We start from the raw sequence: 19,507 nt of genomic DNA on the forward strand, positions 1-19,507 counted from the left end.
ATGCACAAAGCAGACTCGCTTTGCTGTGGTGTCACAGAGACTTCTGGTTCTCGGCTAGAACACAATGTACTCAGAGGCGGCAGCAGGAATCTCGCTTGTAAGCAAGGACATACGTGCTTGTTATATAAGGCACCAAGCAATGTGCTGGAATCCATAGCAACCAATCAGACTTCAGTTTACCAGTGTCAGTTAAGGAAAACATCAACCAAGACACTCCGCTTTGTAGATCTGAAGTTCATACTGGGTTCCCAATTCAGTTACGAAGAATTAAACACCTCATTTACAAGAGCATAAGGAATAGTTTTACACTCCAGTCACTGTCCTGAAGTTATGGTGTTGTAGTGGATAGCACTCTAGCCTTGCAGTGTTGGGTCCTCGGTTTGAATCCCAGCCAGAGCACTATCTGCAAGGAGATTGTATGTTCTCACCGTGTCCGTGTGGGTTTCCTCCAGGCACTCAGGTTACCTCCCACACTCCAAAATCATACAGATAACTAAAATTGTCTCGACTATGTTTGACACATGAATAAGGTAGGGATTAAATTGTGAGCTCCAAGTGGCAGTTAGTTACAAGAATATAATATATATATATATATATATATATATATATATATATATATATATATATTTCCTATAATAATAATAATAATAATAATGTATTTAAAGGAACTTGCCACATTAAGTGTTCCTCCAAATGCCTCCATAATAGCAGTAAACAGGTTACCTAGTGTGACAGCACAGTCTACTCATTGATCTGGCCTCTCCCCCCTCCCCACGTAGCTGGTAGTACACAGTTCCTAAATAACGTGCCTGACCATGGCTAAAGCTACACAGAGATGTTTGTCACAAAGACGGCTGGCTAGGTGGTCTTTTCATCTTTTTCTTTTTTTTCTGATGGTCCAATTTCCAATAGTGGTGGGAATTCACAGAGTACCACCCCAGCTAAAACCAATTTCTATCCCTCTAGCTAAAAATAATCTGATGTGGAGGTGGTAAAATGTCTACCAGTTAAGTTTTTTTCCCCTCCTACGTCTCTGAACCCAGTGGAAACATCTGCACACATTACTTGTCTGTTCACACTTGGCCATTAAAGTGCTCTATGATTGTGTCATGTTAACCACGATTAGAGATTGTGCACAGTCATTTCTCCCCAGGCTTGGTGAGGAACATGGCCAGCCGTCCTCAGCACCTGAGATGAGCCAGGGCTGCACACTTCAAGACGACTTCCAATAGATCTCAGCAGTCATCAAATCTACATGAAAGGAACTTAAAAAGAGACCGGTACCCAAGTTTCAAATTACATTTCATGCACCAATCCCAGTAAACTAATCAATTCTCATCTATGCAAGTCAAAAAGCACACATCTTAAAAGGTCCCTTCTTGCTGAGGTCAAACTAACAAGAAACCGAGGAGAAAAGAAATCTGTGCAGGGACAGTTTGGCAGGGGGACCATGTCATGACAATGGGGGAAAACCAGTGATTAGTTGGCAGATGTTAAACAGATATAAAACTTTCCCTCAAAACAAACCTAAACAGAATATGAGATGTTGGCATCATAAGGTACAGGCTGTGACAAATTCTCATTGCACTGATGTCACAGCTCTGGGCTGCCACGACCCTTCCTAGACTTGTACAGCAGTCTCCGATCATGATACTTAAAGGACAACTGAAGTGAGAGAGACATGGAGGCTGACATTTACTGTATATTCTGGAGCATAAAAGACTACTTTTTAACCCTTGAAAATCATCTGAAAAGTCAGGGGTCGTCTTATATGCCGGGTGATACGCCCTACCTGTTACGGACTCTCAGATCTCACTGCTGAGGACTGTAGTGAAGCAGTGCAGATGCACATGTGCGAGATCTGAGAGGCAGAGAAGGAGGTAAATGGAATACAAGGGTGGCCCAGAAGGGTGAAAGAGGCATGTTTTATTGGCACAGCACAATCTATTTTTCCATACCGCTCGGATAAACAGGTAGACAAGGAGAACTGACCAATCCACTAAGGGAGAGGGAGAGTTGACCAATCTAACCAGTCAATTGCCTATATACTGTTATACACTGGGTACCACATACCCAGCATCTGTTCATACATAGCACCGGTATATGATTTTTTTTTTAAATTTTTTACTTGGTATGCATTGTAAAGGGGTAGTCTTATACGGTAAGTATATCCCAAACTCTATATTTTAACTGGAAAAGTTGAGGGTCATCCTAAACGCCGGAATATACGGACTTTCCTTTTCCTGGCTACCCTGCTGGTCCTCTGCCTCTAATACATTCAGAGCCATAGACCCTGAACAAGCATGCGGATCAGAGGTTTCTAACTAAAGTCTGACTGGATTAGCTGCATGCTTCAGACACAGATACCAGCATGGTCAGCAGGACTGTCAGGCAACTGGTATAGTTTAAAAGGAAATTAATATGGCAGCCTCCATATCCCTCTTGCTTTAGGTCCCCTTTAAGAGAGCAGTTACATATAGAGACTGAGGTTGATTGTTAAAACCAGGAGCTTTCCAAGCAGCCAGAGACATCAAAACCACCCATAAGGGAGGTGTATCTATAAAATGTTGTAGATTGCCCCCTCATAAAAAAAAGGCTGCAGCTAGAGGAAGCGAGATGGCACTCAAAAACTAGAGTCCAGAATAAAGTTCAGCACTATTTTTTGCAAAAGGACGAGACAGCAACCTAGTAGGCAATTCTATGAGCCACTGCCTAGTGCTGCCAAGTTGTCTAATAGCATCATCACAGTATCCCTGGCCACACATATACACTTGGAGGAACACCGGCTGAAGGTCTGACAAACGAATGTCGTTACCGCTGCACACCTCATCGAGCCCTTGCGCCAGAGATTTTCCAGCATGCCTGAATGATTCTCTTTCAAAAGGTGTATTTGGTGGCCATGTTGTTGGATCAATTCACCTCCAAATAAACAGAAATTTATCAGATCAAAAAGGTGAATCAGCCCACAATATCTAGTAATATGTGACCCCCCCCCCTTTTAAAAAGAAGAATAGCAACTAGCCAAGCGCTCACAGAAGCCAAGTGCCACTCAGTCTCCCCTACCCCCCCCCCCCCCCCTCTCAGTTCTGGAGGCATTGGGAGACCATTTCTCTGGCTACCTTATGGGCCATACTCACAGGCTACATTTGTGGCCTGTCGCCAGCACACGTGAGCGTGTGCGCGACAGGCCGGCGACAGCTCGTCCCCAGGTCCCTCCGCGTACACACACGGAAGAGGGATCAAGCTATGCGACGGAAGCTGTCGCCGACGTTCCTCCCCCTCGCCAGAAGCGCCGTGCATTTTCTATTATGTTGTTGTCGCTAGTCCGCATACTCACGCGGACTAGCGACAGTTGCGGCGGCAACTGTTGCCGGGCGATTGACCGCGCCAATCGCCTGGCGACCGCAGAGACGAGCGATGGTTCTGGGTGCGCGCCCGTGTTGCGCCTCATACTCACGGGCAACCTGTCGCCGCAACACACGCGCGCCGCGTGTTGCGGCGACAATTGTAGCCCGTGAGTATGGGCCATTAGAATCCAGATCCACTGAAGTGTGACGTCGTTTTGTACACAGACATCAACAATGAACTGTACCACCCATAAGATCAGTATATGCCTCGCAGAAGGGAGAATGTAACACATTATGGATGACGTTGCCTAATTGTATATGAAGTGGTTTCATAAGGCAGTGTATGGTTGGACAGGGAAATTCATCACTGGTGACAGAACACACTTGTACCGTTGGGGAGAGGGTATAACCTGCACACAAATGAGAGCAGAAATGGCCCAGTTTCCACTAATGAGGTTGTTAATCCTAGAGAGCCAAACCTAAATAAACCAAGGGGAAAAGGATGCTGGGAAAACTGCAGTTAAACTTGGATTAAAACTGCAAATCCTTACATTTGTGTTGCTATTCAAAATAACGAGTATTCTCTATATTAGATAGATACTTTTAAAAAGGATCACTCCAGTGAAAAAAGTAGGCCGTTAAAATCTGACCAAACTGACCGGTTTTGGACTAGTCCATCTCCTCATAGGGGATTCTTAGGGTTTTCTTTTTTTGGTCAAATGAATTTCCTTAAAGTGAACCTCCAGACTAAAAATCGACTCAGCAGCACTGAAAAGGCCTGGTGTTTAACAGTTTCACAGCATCAGAACTTTATTTCTCTTATACAAGCCTCATTTTTAGCTGGGATTTCTAATGTTGTTCTAGTACTGCTGTTTTGGTGCAATTTTTTTTTTTTACATTTTGAATTTGACATTTGAAGCCTAGAGTGTGCAGCTGGGAGGAGTAATCAGGACACAGGACAGTTGGAACTGTGTCTCATGCTCCCTGTCACCTCCTTTCAACCAAAAAGATGGCTGCCCCCATGAATCACAAACATTTGTCTGTTCTTTTAAAACAGGGTGGGTAAGAGATTATATTACCTATCTATTCTAATTAACATAAATAATGTAACTTAATAACAGTATGTTTGTTTAGGCTGAAGTTCCCCTTTAAAGAGACTCTGAAGCGAGAATAAATCTCGCTTCAGAGCTCATAAATAGCAGGGGCACGTGTGCCCCTGCTAAAACGCCGCTATCCCGCGGCTAAACGGGGGTCCCTTCACCCCCAACCCACCCCCCGCAAAAGTGTGTCGTGAAAAGGTCGCTGGCTGTCTCTTCCTGGAGGCAGGGCTAACGGCTGCAGCCCTGCCTCCAGTCGCGTCTGTCAGCGGCGCATCGCCGCCTCTCCCCCGCCCCTCTCAGTGAAGGAAGACTGAGAGGGGCGGGGGAGAGGCAGAGATACGCGCTGACAGACGCGCGTGGGGCAGGGCTGCGGCGGTTAGCCCTGCCCCAACCAGGAAGCGCTCCCCCGGTGTATCGAGGGGGATTTGGGGGTGAAGGGACTACCGTTAAGCCGCGCTATAGCGGCGTTTTAGCAGGGGCACACATGCCCCTGCTATTTATGAGGTCTGAAGCGAGATTTATTCTCGCTTCAGACTCTCTTTAACGGCAGTTTAAGGCTGATAAAATAATGTGCAAGTGAGTAGGGAGGCTGGCTGCTATCTGACTATTATGGCAGTTAAACGGCCATTCAGGAAATGCTTTTGAAAACACAGAACACACAGAATTCTCCATTAGGAGATGGACTAGTCCAAAAACTGTCGGTTCTGTCAGATTTTAACTGCTTACTTTTTTGCTTGAGTCACCCAACAGGTTGTTTTGTGTGCAAAAAAACAAACTTTGTACATATCCTTACAGGACACAAGAAGTGAAAGTGATACGGAGACGGACATTTATTGCCTTTTAAACAATGCAAGTTGCCCAGCAGTCCTGCCGAACCTCTGCCTCTAGTACTTTCCCCCATAGACCCTGAACAAGCCTGCAGATCAGATGTTTCAACTGAAGTCTGACTGGATTAGCAGTATGCTTGTCTTCGGGCGTGTGATTCAGACACTACTGTAGCCAAGAGATCAGCATGACTGCCAGGCAACTGCTATAGTTTAAACGTAAAAAATAATTGGCGGACTCCATATCCCTCTCCTTTCAGGTGCCCTATGTTGGCAGAACTCGCCGTGCTGTATATTCTTGGAATGCTTTGATCTCTTTCTCTGCTAGCAGAAAATATAGAATCTGACAGAATTCCTTTATTATTTTCTCACACTGCCCCATAGTGACAATTGGCCATACATACACATTACAGCAGTACTCATTAGAAGCAAGGAAATATAACAAGTAAGAAATAAAAAATGTGCTGTAATAAATTGGCCTGGAGCACCTGCAAGATTGTACAGACAAACATGCATATGAACAAGTACATTAGGCTAGTATGCTCAGAGACCTGTCCCCCCTCTCTGCTCCTCGCTAGATGTATGTCTGCTCACTAATGTTTGCATTGTGCATAAAGTTTTTTTTAATCATTTTAGTAAAGCAGAGCTGCTTCTCAGACCAGCAAACCCCACCCACATGGAAGCAGGAAACAGTGCCTGGCACTCTGCACAGTGGCCTCTACACACATTACAAGTCGTAGTCACTGACCATTTCTGTGTGAGCTAATTGACAGCTATGATGGGATCATTGCACCAGCAGAATGCTCAATACCCTTATGTATGAATTACATTAAGTTGAAACTCTAAACTGTTTATTAAAAAATATATATGTGTCGGTGTATAGAAAAGAAGACATATGCCTTTATTGTAATAGATGAAGTTGTCAAAATATAAAAAACTAAATAAACCGAACGTCATAAGCAAGCAGCACCCACTGTTCCCTAAGTTGACATCGAACGCACATTAACTAGACAGATTCATGAGAAACTTCAAATGACATAAGAGCTCTGCTCAGTGTTTTCTGCTGTGCATTATTCAAAAGAAGACAGCAAACAACACTTCCTGGAAAAGCTGAGAAAGTAAAAATAAAAATGAAACTTAAAAAGCAGAACCAAGAACCTAGAGAAGAAAAAGAACATATTGAGGATGGAACTTGTAGCAACACGGAACAGACAAAAGAACAATAAAATATTGCCCAAAACCACATGCAAACAGATAAATGAAAGAAGATTTAACCACTTAAAGGGGCACTACGGCGAAAAATTGTAAAATTTAAAATATGTGCAAACAGACAAATAAGTATGTTTTTTTTCCAGAGTAAAATGAGCCATAAATTACTTTTCTCCTATGTTGCTGTCACTTACAGTAGGTAGTAGAAATCTGTCAAAAAAGTGACAGGTTTTGGACTAGTCCACCTCTTCATAGAGGATTCTCAGCAAGGCTTTTATTCTTTATAAAGATATTCCCTAAAAAGGATTTAAACAATGATGCTGGCCACCTTCCCTGCTCGCTACACAGTTTTTTGGCAATTGGACAAAGCAACTGCCATTCACTAAGTGCTTCTGAAAATAAATTTAGCTCTGAGAATCCCCTATAAAGAGATGGACTAGTCCAAAACCTGTCACTTCTGTCAGATTTCTACTACTTACTGTAAGTGACAACAACATAGGAGAAAAGTAATTTATGGCTCATTTTACTCTGGAAAAAAAATGTACTTTTCATTTGCATATGTTTGTACATATTTTAAATTTTACAGTTTTTCGCTGTAGTGCCCCTTTAAGGACCACAGTCTTTTCACCCCATAAGGACCAGAGCCTTTTTTCCATTCAGACCACTGCAGCTTTAATGGTTTATTGCTCAGTCATACAAGCTTCCATCTAAATTAATTTTACCTCCTTTTCTTGTCACTAATACAGCTTTCTTTTGGTGCTATTTGATTGCTGCTGCGATTTTTAGTTTGTATTATATTCATCAAAAAAGACATGAAACTATTGAAACTATTGAAAACAGCCTTAGCCTATTTTCAAAACACACAACCATGTGAGCAACTTCCCACCGAAAGCTATGTCACCAGCCAAATCCCCAACAACACAGTACTAGCAAAGAGCCACCACAGAAGCCTTCACATAAACCACTGTTTGTATGTGTATAAATGATACCTTAGTATCCGGCTTTGGCTCTTGCGTCTTGGATTCCTCCTGAGCAGCCTGCTGGCCCACGCTCAGAGCAGACGCCGACTGTGTCTCCATTTTGCGTCCTGCACGAGTGCAGAGACGCTGGGGACGCTGCCCACTCTTCTATCCGGCGGGCGGAAGTGACGACACCGGAACCGGAAGTACTCCGGACGCCATCTTGGATTATGGCACGCTATGCCCCACTCAGCCTCCGCTTTCCGCATAGCGTGCAGTCGCCATTCCAGCCGGCGGCGCCTGCCAGTAAGAAGCTGCAGCAGCCCTCTCTCCTTTCAGACCATCCACAAAGGCAATATGGAGAGGTAAGCGGACAACACAGGATAACAAACCTAATGCTCCTGGACATGCCTCCGCCGCACCAACAGCCCTTAGCCCCCCAAGCTCTCCAGGACTGCAGCGCAGGTATAGAGAGACCTGTCCCTGGACAGGAAACATCCATACTGCCGGATACCTGACAAATCTTTTTACTTATAGAGAGGCTTGTGGATGTTTCCTGTTTCCTGGGAGGGGCCAGATCTCGATGTATACCTGTCCTGGAGGGTTAATGGAAAAAAAATTATTTTTTTTTTACTTTCTGTGCTGACATTTTTCAAATAAAGTAAAATTTCTGTATACATGCAGCACGAAAAATGTGGACAAACATGTTTTTGATAACAAAAAAAAAAAAAAACCATTCAGTGTATATTTATTGGTTTGGGTAAAAGTTATAGCGTTTACAAACTATGGTGCAAAAAGTGAATTTTCCCATTTTAAAGCATCTCTCATTTCTGAGCACCTGTCAGGTTTCATGAGGTGCTAAAGTTCCAGGATAGTATAAACACCCCCCAAATGACCCCATTTTGGAAAGAAGACACCCCAAAGTATTCACTAAGAGGCATGGTGAGTTAATAGATTTTATTTTTTGTCACAAGTTAGCGGAAAATGACACTTTGTGACAAAAAAATAAATAAAAAAAAAGTTTCCATTTCTGCTAACTGGTGACAAAAAAAAAAATGAAATCTGCCACGGACTCACCATGCCCCTCTCTGAATACCTTGAAGTGTCTAGTTTCCAAAATGGGGTCATTTGTGGGGTGTTATTACTGTCCTGGCGTTTTGGGGGTGCTAAATTGTAAGCACCCCTGTAAAGCCTAAAGGTCCTCATATGACTTTGGGCCCCTTAGCGCACCTAGGCTGCAAAAAAGTGCCACACATGTGGTATCGCCCTACTCAGGAGAAATAGTATAATGTGTTTTGGGGTGTATTTTTACACATACCCATGATGGGTGGGAGAAATCTCTCTGTAAATGAGATTTTGTTTTACACACAATTGTCCATTTACAGAGATATTTCTCCCACCCAGCATGGGTATGTGTAAAAATACACCCCAAAACACATTACACTACTGAGTACGCCGATACCACGTGTGACACTTTTTTGCACCCTAACTGCGCTAAGGGGCCCAAAGTCCTATGAGTACCTTTAGGATTTCACAGGTCATTTTGAGGCATTTTCTAGACTACGCCTCACGGTTTAGGGCCCCTAAAATGCCAGGACAGTATAGGAACCCTACAAGCAGGGGCGTAGCAATAGGGGGTGCAGCGGTAGCGACCGCATCGGGGCCCTTGGGCCAGAGGGGCCCCGAATGGCCCTCCCTCAACTACGGTATAAGCTCTATATTGGTCCTGTGCTCATAATAATCATATATATATTATATATATATATATATATATATATATATATATATATATATATATATATATATATATATATATATATATATATATATATATATATATATATATATATATATATATATATATATATATATATATATATATATATATATATATATATATATATATATACATACTTTGAATAGTGGTAATCATTAACAAACTATTCCCCATCCCCTTCTTGCACCTCTGACATTGTAGTTGCCATTGGCAGATTTTAGTGCGCCGTTTCAATTGCTATGTATAGAGTGCATGGGGGGCCCCATTGTAAAACTTGCATCGGGGCCCACAGCTCCTTAGCTACGCCACTGCCTACAAGTGACCCCATTTTAGAAAGAAGACACCCCAAGTTATTCCATTAGTATGGAGAGTTTATAGAAGATTTCATTTTTTTGTCACAAGTTAGCGGAAATTGATTTTTATTGTTTTTTCACAAAGTGTCATTTTCCACTAACTTGTGACAAAAAATAAAATCTTCTATGAATTACCCATACACCTAATGGAATACCCACCCATGACCACATGCTAATGTGATCGTCCTCTTTTTTGGAAATCAAAATGTGGTCACACACATACATACATACATACATACATACATACATACATACATACATACATACATACATACATACATACATACATACATACATACATACATACATACATACATACATACAGAGAGAGAGATCTGGATCAAAAAGTGTTTTTTTACACTAAAAATCGCACAGCCTGTCACGGCTGCAGGCTGTGCGTCTCTCCCTGTCACACAAGATCCACACAGTGACAGGGAGAGGGAGGCGGAACGGCAACTATGTTGCCTTTCGGAGGGTGATCGCTGTGATTGGCTCACAGCGATCACACGGCAGGGAGCCAATCAGTGACGGCTCCTGCCGATACCCGGAAGCCTTAGCTGTCATAAGACAGCTAAGTGCAGCCGGTTCGGTGCGCACGATCGCGGCGGCGCCGGTGATTGAGATCTACGCCCTGCCAGCCAGGAGCCCATCAAAAAAGGGCGTAGATCTCTATCACCTCGGTCCGGAAATGGTTAAAGAAGAACTCTTCTGGTTTTAGAATGATAGAAATTTGATGAGATGATGTAATCTTGCTTCCTTGGTTTTCCTTGCAATACGATAATCTTTTACAAACAGCAGCTGATGCCCATATAAATGACGAGAAGCTTCCACACTACATAGAAAAAGTATATGGACTCCACAACGGTGTGCTGAAAACTTGAAAGTCACTTAGAAGATCTGATTATTTTTTGGTAAAAACTTTACACTAGCTGTTGGAAAACACCTTCTTGTATTACATGTGCCCAGGATCTGTGACCCCGATATCTTAACTCATCCCTTGTTAATTACTGTGGCCTGGTATGCTACAGACCCTCCCCCCAATATTATAGCCAGCATGCTTTTAAAAACAAAAAGTTTGTACAGATTCTTTTAAAGTGGATCCGAGATGAACTTTTACTCATTGCATAATTGTGTTCTTTTCCTATTGTTTATAGGGCATTCCTCAAACCAAATATTTTGTTTTTGTTTTAACTAATTCCCTATAAACGAAACAAGCCACGCCTACAGGTTTTCAGAGAGCCAAGGCACTTTTAGACAGTAGCAAGGGCTCATGGGAGCTCAGTCTGGGCAGGAGGAGGGGGAGGAATTACTAGCCAGAGATTTTAGAGGCAGAGGGGAGGAGGGAGGGGATTAGTTTTATTTTGTTCAAGATACAGATAAGCCTGCCGCTGTGTAATGTTTACACACAACATGGCTGCTGTCAATGTATCACAGGAAGAAATAATCATATTCTATTAAAGCTGTTTGCAGCTAGATTTGCTGTGTAAACTATCTAAACTTTAGATAAGATATATAGACACTTGTTATAGTTACCGGTAGTTTTTCATCTCTGATCCGCTTTAAGTCTTGCCAATAATCTAGATTTTGTACAGCAGCCCCCAATACCCTTCAACGCACATCACTGGTGGGGGACAGTCCTCATACATGTCTACAAGGCTTAAAGAGAAGCCAAGGACGTTTGTAAGGGGGAGGTGTCAGATGGGACACAGATATGTTCTCCACCTCATGACATGGCTCTGTGTCCCTACACCGCAGCTCTCTGAGCCCCCCGAAATTAGCGACATTATACGTCACTATCTCAGAGGTAAACATGGGGGAGAGGGAATCCCTGCTCAAAATGTACACTATGGGCAATACTAGAGGCTTTCAAGAGCTGCCATTGGGCAGCTCTCTCCCCCTGGTCACTCCCCCTCCTGCTGCTTCCCCTGCCTCCCTGCACGCTGTGAATGAGAGACGATCTCTACTTCCAGCGTCGTGACCCAGAGGACACAAAACTGAAAGTGGGTCACTGCGACCCACAGGAGCGGCGGTTTGGGCGTCTACCTGAGCCACCCAGCCTCCCCGGATCAGGTAGCCTAGTTTTTATTTTATTAGTCCACCTCTAGCTCTCTTCAGAGGACAAGAGGGATAAGAGGGATATGGTTGGTAGGCAAGAGTTTTTTTCTTTTTTTCAGTTTTTTTCACACTGGTGAAGATTTATCAAGTCAAGGGCAAGAAACCCTCGCAAAGAGCGGAGCAGCTGCCCAGTCAGTTTTAAGCTGTCCGCTGGAACAGGAATTCTCATTAGCTGCTCTCAGCAATCGCTCCACTTTTCCTTGCACCTGTCTTGATAAGTCAGCTCACTAGATTTCTCACGAGCATTTAGCCCTTTGTGCCTGGAGATCAGCCAATTAAGCCTACATGCTCCTCTTCTGATTGGCGTCAGAACACAGCGCTAACAAAATCGCTGCTGCATCTTCACTGACACAATGAAGGATATGATTGGCGGGTTGATCAGGAAAAAAAAAAAAAAAAAAAAAGCAGGATACCTAAATACGTTTACAGGTCTTATGCAAAGCAGAGAGGAGAGTTCACAGCGCAATGACTCGAAAAGCTGGTCTGACTGGTACATTTCCGTCAGCTACAATTTTCCAATTGGCGCTGCATTATTAAAAGGCCTGTTTCAAAGTACACGTCCTGAGAACCCAACAAGATCACTTTCCTCCCCTTCCCACAGTGGAACGCCACCGCTCACGCCTCTTACCTTGCTCTTTGATCTGACGAATCTGCTTCACAGTTTCCTTCAAGATTGCACATTTGTCGGGTTTGAAGTTAAAGTTGTCAATATCGTTAAAATTAGCAAAAATCAGCTCAGCGAGTTCTTCGATGTATCGATTCTCCTGCTCGCGGTTACGCTTCTCTGTGTTCCGCTTAGGGCTGAAAAGGTACAAGGAAACACCAATTAGAAAGGGTGACAGGTGACGATAAGACAAGTACACAATCGCAGCTTTGTCACAGTTTGGACACATTACACACAACACTGAAAGTGAGGAGAAACATTGTGGAGTACTGTAATGGACAGTATGTTCCGTGCACTGCTGCATGTGACTGTGTCCAAGCACAGGCTGTCTACACAATGTTTACGCCCCAGGATCCCTCTGCTTACCTCTTATTACCAAACTGCACAGCATTGACAGTCACAGCAGACAAGCTACCTTTAAAGGACACCTGAACTGAGAGGGATATGATGGCTTTCAGATTATTCCAACACCAGTTGCTTGGCATCCTGCTGATGATCTTGGCTGCAGAAGGGTTTGCATCACACACCTGAAACAAGCATGCAAGCTAATCCAGTCTGACTTCAGTAAATAGCATCCCAACTGCATGCTTGTTTATTGGTTGGTCTATGGCTACAATTATACAGGTAGAGGATCGACAGGACAGCCAGGCAATCTGCATTGTTCAATAGGAAATAAATGTCAGCTTCCATAGCCCTCTCAGTTTAGGTGTGCTTTAAAGAAGGCCTGTAGCTCAAATATATCATTAAGTCTTTCCTGATTAGGCCGTAAAAGGTAAAGTGGACCTCCATTGTTACTTCTAAAGTGAAAAAGAGCCAGAATGACATCTACTATGACAGTTCTCCCTCTTTTTTTAACCCTATGCAGCAATGAAGCACTGTGGCAGCTCTGAGTGGTCTAGCACTGGGGATGGCACTGTACTATTTACCCCCTGTAACGCTCCTCACAGGTAGGCTTGCTCAGTAGCACAGGTAGAAGCAGAGTAAAGCTAGGGCCAAACCATAAGGCTCCTCCCACCCACATTACGCTTCTTTTGCATTCTTGCCAAGGCAGAAAAGAGTCATGACAGTTTTTCAGAAAGGAGTGTGGCTAACCAGCACCACCTGTGTTTTATGGCACAAGGGGTCAGTTTTTATAAAGTTTTTCTGCTACTCTGTTATTTCTGCTGCCTGTGCGGATAGTATGGGTTTGATTTCTGCTGCCCATGCTGTTACTGTGGGTTTCATTCTTAGGCTAGGTCCACACTAGACAGTTGCAGGACGGACACTGCAGTCCGGATCAGGGGAAGATTAGGGGAAGTACCCACCGCACTGCAAACTGATGAAAGTGCATCAGTTTTGCATCAGTTTCCGTTCAGTTTTTCTCTGACAGAAATCTCCATCATTAGGAAGGAGTGGGAGGATTTTTTTGGGCCAATCATAAAGCTCAGGCTATCCGTTTTCACATCAGTTTTTTGCCTGTGGAGCTGGAGATGCATTTTCTCATTGCTTTTCACTACCCCTGCGTGTATCCGTGGTCCTGATCCGTTGCGTGAAAATGCTGCAGATCCGGACCTTCCGTTCAGGTTTTGAAAACGGGTCCCCGCAAACGCAGACGGATCCGTTTTTTACTTGGCTGCTATTTTGAACATTAGTATCCGGGACTCCGTTTTTCATCAGGTTTGAAAAACGCAGCCACGGATACGTTTCCGGACCTAGCGTGGACCAGGTCTTACACCAGACATCAGATTTAATGACTGCAAGGAATGACAACACTTGGAGTTTGCTTGAGTTGGAATGTTGCTAGCACTCAGAAAATTACCTCTCAAACAGCATTCAGGGTACTTATCCGTTAGCCGGGCGCATCCGGCAGGGCGCATCAGCAGAAATTATAATTTACACAACTGTATACAGTATACACCTGCTACTATCTGTCACAGGCTTCATTCATGCTCTGATACAGGAAGTGGTGAGCGGACACACTGTACTTCCTCTTGCTGTCTCCTCCCATCTGTGTACAGAGCCTCTGCAGACGGTGTTTTCCTCTAACAAAGATCTCTGGCTGCATAATGAACTGACAGCACAGTTGATCACCTTCACTGAAATGGGAATTACTTGGCTGTGATGCAGATAATACAGCTTTATCATTTTCCATACACATCTACAACTAGCAGCCACTGGAGGTCACAGAAGCCAGGGTCCCCTTGACTTGCATACCTATCCTGGGTCAATGATTTAAGTAAACCGAACAAATCTAAACTGAGCATACGATGACAGTATGGTATGTCCAATAAAAAGGGTGTTGAAAAAAAAATATCTGATAATTTGATGCAGAGATACAACCAGGAGCAGGATGTCCACTAGTACCCAGAGGAAGCCCCGCACCGTGACTTTCAAGCTACCCTATTGGTCCTTCAGAGAGATGGATGACTCTCCAAAGAGCAACTAGGAAGCTCAGAAATGTCTTCCACCGTAATAGTCATTCCTTTATAAAACACTCCATGCTTTGCAGGTCTGTGGTTCCTCTGGCTGTAGAAGGTTCTGAAACAAGCACTGCAGCTGTCATGCAGCTGACCAATCTCAGCATCTGATCTGAATACTTGTTCTGGGTTACAGACAATGTGGTAAAGCTGTGTAAGTTGCACGTCTCCAGCAAGCAAGTAGCCATACCAAAGACTCAGATTACCTGAACTGGGTAAACGACTAAGTTAAAGCAGACCTGAACTAAGAACTTACTCTCTGTTCTAAAAGACAAGCAACAGCATAATCTTTCAAGAAATACATTTCCTTGTTACAGCTGATACAAATCCTGCAATAAAACTGCAGCATGTCTACTTCCTGCTTTCATGGAAGTAGACATAGGGCTAACATCCTGCATTACAAATTAGCTGTTTTGCAGAGGCAGCCAGCTGACACACCAGAGAGATTGAATTACAGTTGTGATTAGAGATGAGGGGAAATTAGACAAGCTAAATTAAGTACATACAGGGTGCATTTCTCTAGGTTTTCTTTCTGTCATGTGCTAGAGCTCAGGTCCGCCTTAAAACGCAACCTGACAGACCTGACAAAAGGGAATTTTAGGGAAACCTTTGAAATGGAACATCCTGCAGCTTGTTGCCTGCTGCGTTGCACCTATCCATACCCGGCATCAGACCCCTACGTGCCATTTCCTGTTGGCAGAGATGAGGTGTAACATGGCTACACACTGGTCAATATGGCCAAAAGGTAGATCCCTTCCCAATCATCTGATTAGAGAGGGATCTGTGCACACAAATCCCTCCACACACACTTCAGCATAACATCTTTGAAAATCTCTGTGCCTGCCAAGTCTACCAGTACAAATATTTCAAAGCCAAACTTCATACAGTATAAAACAAAACCAATTGTACCTACCCACTTCCTATTACTGTCCAGTCAGTATGAGAAACTAAATGCCAAGTACCCTATGTTCCACATAAAAGCTGTAGTCACATGATCACTACAGCTGCTATAACAGCAACTCTACATAAGTCTGTGCACAGCGTATTCTACTCTAGCCCAAACTACATTTTTAGAGGGTTTCAGCTTTAATACTTTTGGTCACTGACACAGAAGTAGTATGCAGAACCTCCACCCAGGCAACGTCTACCTCTGGAAGCATGCATTTTGCAGGTATTCCATTACAACTACTGCAGGCAAAGATTAATGCTTCATACACACTTGAGATAAAAGTCTTTGGAAAATGAAAGATCACAGACCAATTTTACCCCATTCCATGTAGTATATGAGCCATACCTACACAGTCTATTCTATGGAGCTGAACTCCCCATCAGACAGAAATCTTTGCAAGATGCTGCACACAAAGATGCTGTACACACTCAAAAGATCATTATCTGCAAAAGATCTGTTCCTGCAAAAGATCCATTCCTGCAAAATGCATTCTAAAGGCTCATACACACATCAGACCATAGTCTTTGGAAAATGAAAGATCACAGACCAATCTTACCACCCTTCATGTAGTATGAGAGCCATACTCTACACAGTCTTTTCTATGGAGCTGAACTCCACATCAGAAAAAAATCTTTGCAAGATGCTGCACACACAAAAGATCAGTATCTGCAAAAGATCTGTTCCTGCCAAAAATCCATTCCTGCAAATTGCAATGATAGTCTATGAGATCTGCAGATCATCATACACACATGATTTAACTGACATTCATCTGCAGATCAAGCAATCATCCGCAGATCTGAAAATCCATCCTGGTGGATCTGATCTGCAGATGAATGTCAGTTAAATAGTGTGTATGATGATCTGCAGATCTCATAGACTATCATTGCATTTTGCAGGAATGGATTTTTGGCAGGAACAGATCTTTTGAGTGTGTGCAGCATCTTGCAAAGTTTTTTTTTCTGATGGGGAGTTCAGCTCCATAGAAAAGACTGTGTAGAGTATGGCTCTCATACTACATGGAAGGGGGTAAGATTGGTCTGTGGTCTTTCATTTTCCAAAGACTATAGTCTGATGTGTGTATGCACCTATAGTCTATGAGATCTGCAGATCCTCATACACACTTGGTTTAACAGACAATAATCTGCAGATCAAATTCACCAGGATGGATCTTCAGATCTGCAGATGATTGCCAGATATGCAAATGAAGTCTGTTAAACCAAGTGTGTATAAGGATCTGCAGATCTCATAGACTATGAATGCATTTTGCAGGAATGGATTTTTTGCAGGAACAGCTCTTTTGCAGATAATGATCTTTTGAGTTTTAAGTGTGTATGGGCATCTTTGTGTGCAGCATCTTGCAAAGATTTTGTCTGATGGGGAGTGCAGCTCCATAGAATAAACCAGGGCTGTGGAGTTGGAGTCGGGCAATTTTGGGTGCCTGGAGTCTGAGTCGAGAAAAAATGCACCGACTCCTAATGAATTTGTAACTGTAATTAAAATCGAAAATATGATAAAATGTTCTATTTCTCAGATAATAGTCATTAAAAATAATGTATATATACAGTATATATACAGTAATAGCTGTGCTTACTCCACAAAAATGAAATAAACCAATCAAAATTAGTTACTTGTGCTGCTTTAATAAAGCAGTCCCCGTATTTTTAAGGTCAGATATACATATTTGATTGTGACTGTATATATGATGTGTACACAGGAATCTCTTATATATACTAAATAACATCTATGCTGTAAGAATAAAGCCTGATGTGTAGCTGTGTCACTAATAGAGATGGTCAACGAGATGGAAATAATTCTGCATTGATGCTGATTTATGCAAATGTATGCACTCCCTTTGCTGATGAAATCAAATAATTTGATGTTAAAATTTGGTTTGGTGACTACAAATTAAAGGGTAACTGAGACGGATGAAAAGTAAAGTTTTATACATACCTGGGGCTTCCTCCAGCCCCCTTCAGGCTAATCAGTCCCTCGCTGTCCTCCACCACCCGGATCTTCTGCTAGGAGTCCTGGTAATTCAGCCAGTCTGCGCTGTCCGGCCGCATGCCGCTCCCACAGCCAGGAACATTCTGCACCCGTGCAATAGTGCTGCACAGGTGTAGTATGCTCCTGGCAGCGGAGTGTGTGCATGCGCTCTACGCCCGACTGGCTCAAGTACCTGGACTCATAGCAGAAGATCCAGGTGGTGGAGGAGGACAACGAGGGACTGATTATCCTGAAGGCGGCTGGAGGAAGCCCCAGGTATGTATAAAACTTTAATTTCATCTGTCTCAGGTTTACTTTGTTACACAGTAGTACTATATTCTACATATGCACTCCCCACAGAGCTGCAGGGAATCCACTGAGAATGCTGTGCACATTGAACACAGAGGTGTTGTCTGTTTACAATCTCCTCATTCCCCTGCAGAGTACCTGCACATCACTCTTATATGTACCCACAGTTACATTGCCTAGGGCCTGATAGATGTTCTTTGTTCCGGTTTGTACCTTTTACAAGTACTCTTACCAAGGACTAGTTTTAGTCTAAAGGGAATAAATATAGTAGTCTCCTTATCCTTCTCACTTCAGTTGTCTTGTAAAATTCCTAAGCGTTGGCAGTTAAGAGACGAATTTCATGTTACATACTTTTAATCAACAAAATTGTAATATGCAAATTAGAGGAGTCGGAGTCGGTGGAATCCTAGACTGAGGAGTCGGAGTCGGTGGATTTTTGGACCGACTCCACAGCCCTGGAATAAACTGTGTACAGTATGGCTCTCATACTACATGGAATGGGGTAAAATTGGTCTGTGATCTTGCATTTTCCAAAGACTTTTATCTCAAGTGTGTATGAAGCATAAGTGATGACCAGAAAATTCATTTCTTTTACAACAAGGTAAGCCATGGGAAAAGTCACAACATCCCAATGCAGGTCCACTTTAAAGGGGCGTATACACAATTTATGTTGCTCTTCAGTATTGAGAGCAATCCTGCAGGTGACACTGTGATGAACCATCTCTTAACAGTGTGACGTACACTGTTGCTATGGGGAGGTGAGGTGTGATGACTACACAGCGAACGATGGGAGTGGCTTTTGTTGGGCAAGGAAGGGAACAATGTGCATCGCTAGTATGGTTGAGGCGACCCACCAGGAAATCTCATACGGAAGTTCCAGTAACATTATGGACTGAGGTTTCAACGGTTCTTCAATTACAGCATCATCAAGAAATTTTAGGTTTCAGATAGGTTGTAGCAATAACTATGCGCACACTATTCGGCCAATTACAACACTACAAGTTGTAGAGGGTGCTATGATTGGAGAACTGTTCCCTATGAGGTTTCCCGGTGGTTAATCTCAACTATACTACAGTAGAGTTCCCGGTTATTCAGAACTCAACCAACCAGCACAAATCGCCACTAGAACTCACAGTGGTGAAGGCCAATATCTTTTGCTGCTGTTTGTGGGCTCAGTTGTGTTTAAAGTGAACCCGAGGTGAGAATGATATGGAGGCTGCCATATTTAATCCCTTTTTAACATTGCCAGTTGCCTTGCAGCCCTGTTAAGGGGCCCATACACTCAGCCGATTTTCTGGCCAACCGATCGATCCATCGCAAATCGGTTGGCCAATCGACCGATCGATGGCAGATTTCGATCGATTTCGATGGATTTCCATCGAACTGGCAGGGTGGAAAATTTAGGTCGATCTGATGAGATTGCTTATCAGTTTGCATTGGCCTTAATGGAAATCTGATGGCA

At 43.2% G+C, this 19,507-nt stretch overlaps 1 protein-coding gene across 4 annotated transcripts in view; it reads right to left on the reverse strand.

The window, feature by feature from the left end:
• The window catches only part of NCOA2 (nuclear receptor coactivator 2), a 372,516-nt gene that overhangs the window by 107,568 nt on the left and 245,441 nt on the right, over window positions 1-19,507 (reverse strand). For all 4 annotated transcript variants that reach the window (XM_068237481.1, XM_068237482.1, XM_068237480.1 and 1 more), the window contains one exon: window positions 12,313-12,485. In XM_068237481.1, the coding sequence (XP_068093582.1) occupies window positions 12,313-12,485 (173 nt within the window). The remainder of the gene's footprint in view (window positions 1-12,312; window positions 12,486-19,507) is intronic.

Source organism: Hyperolius riggenbachi, chromosome 5 (assembly GCF_040937935.1).
Source record: "Hyperolius riggenbachi isolate aHypRig1 chromosome 5, aHypRig1.pri, whole genome shotgun sequence".
Classification (NCBI taxonomy): Eukaryota; Metazoa; Chordata; class Amphibia; order Anura; family Hyperoliidae; genus Hyperolius; species Hyperolius riggenbachi.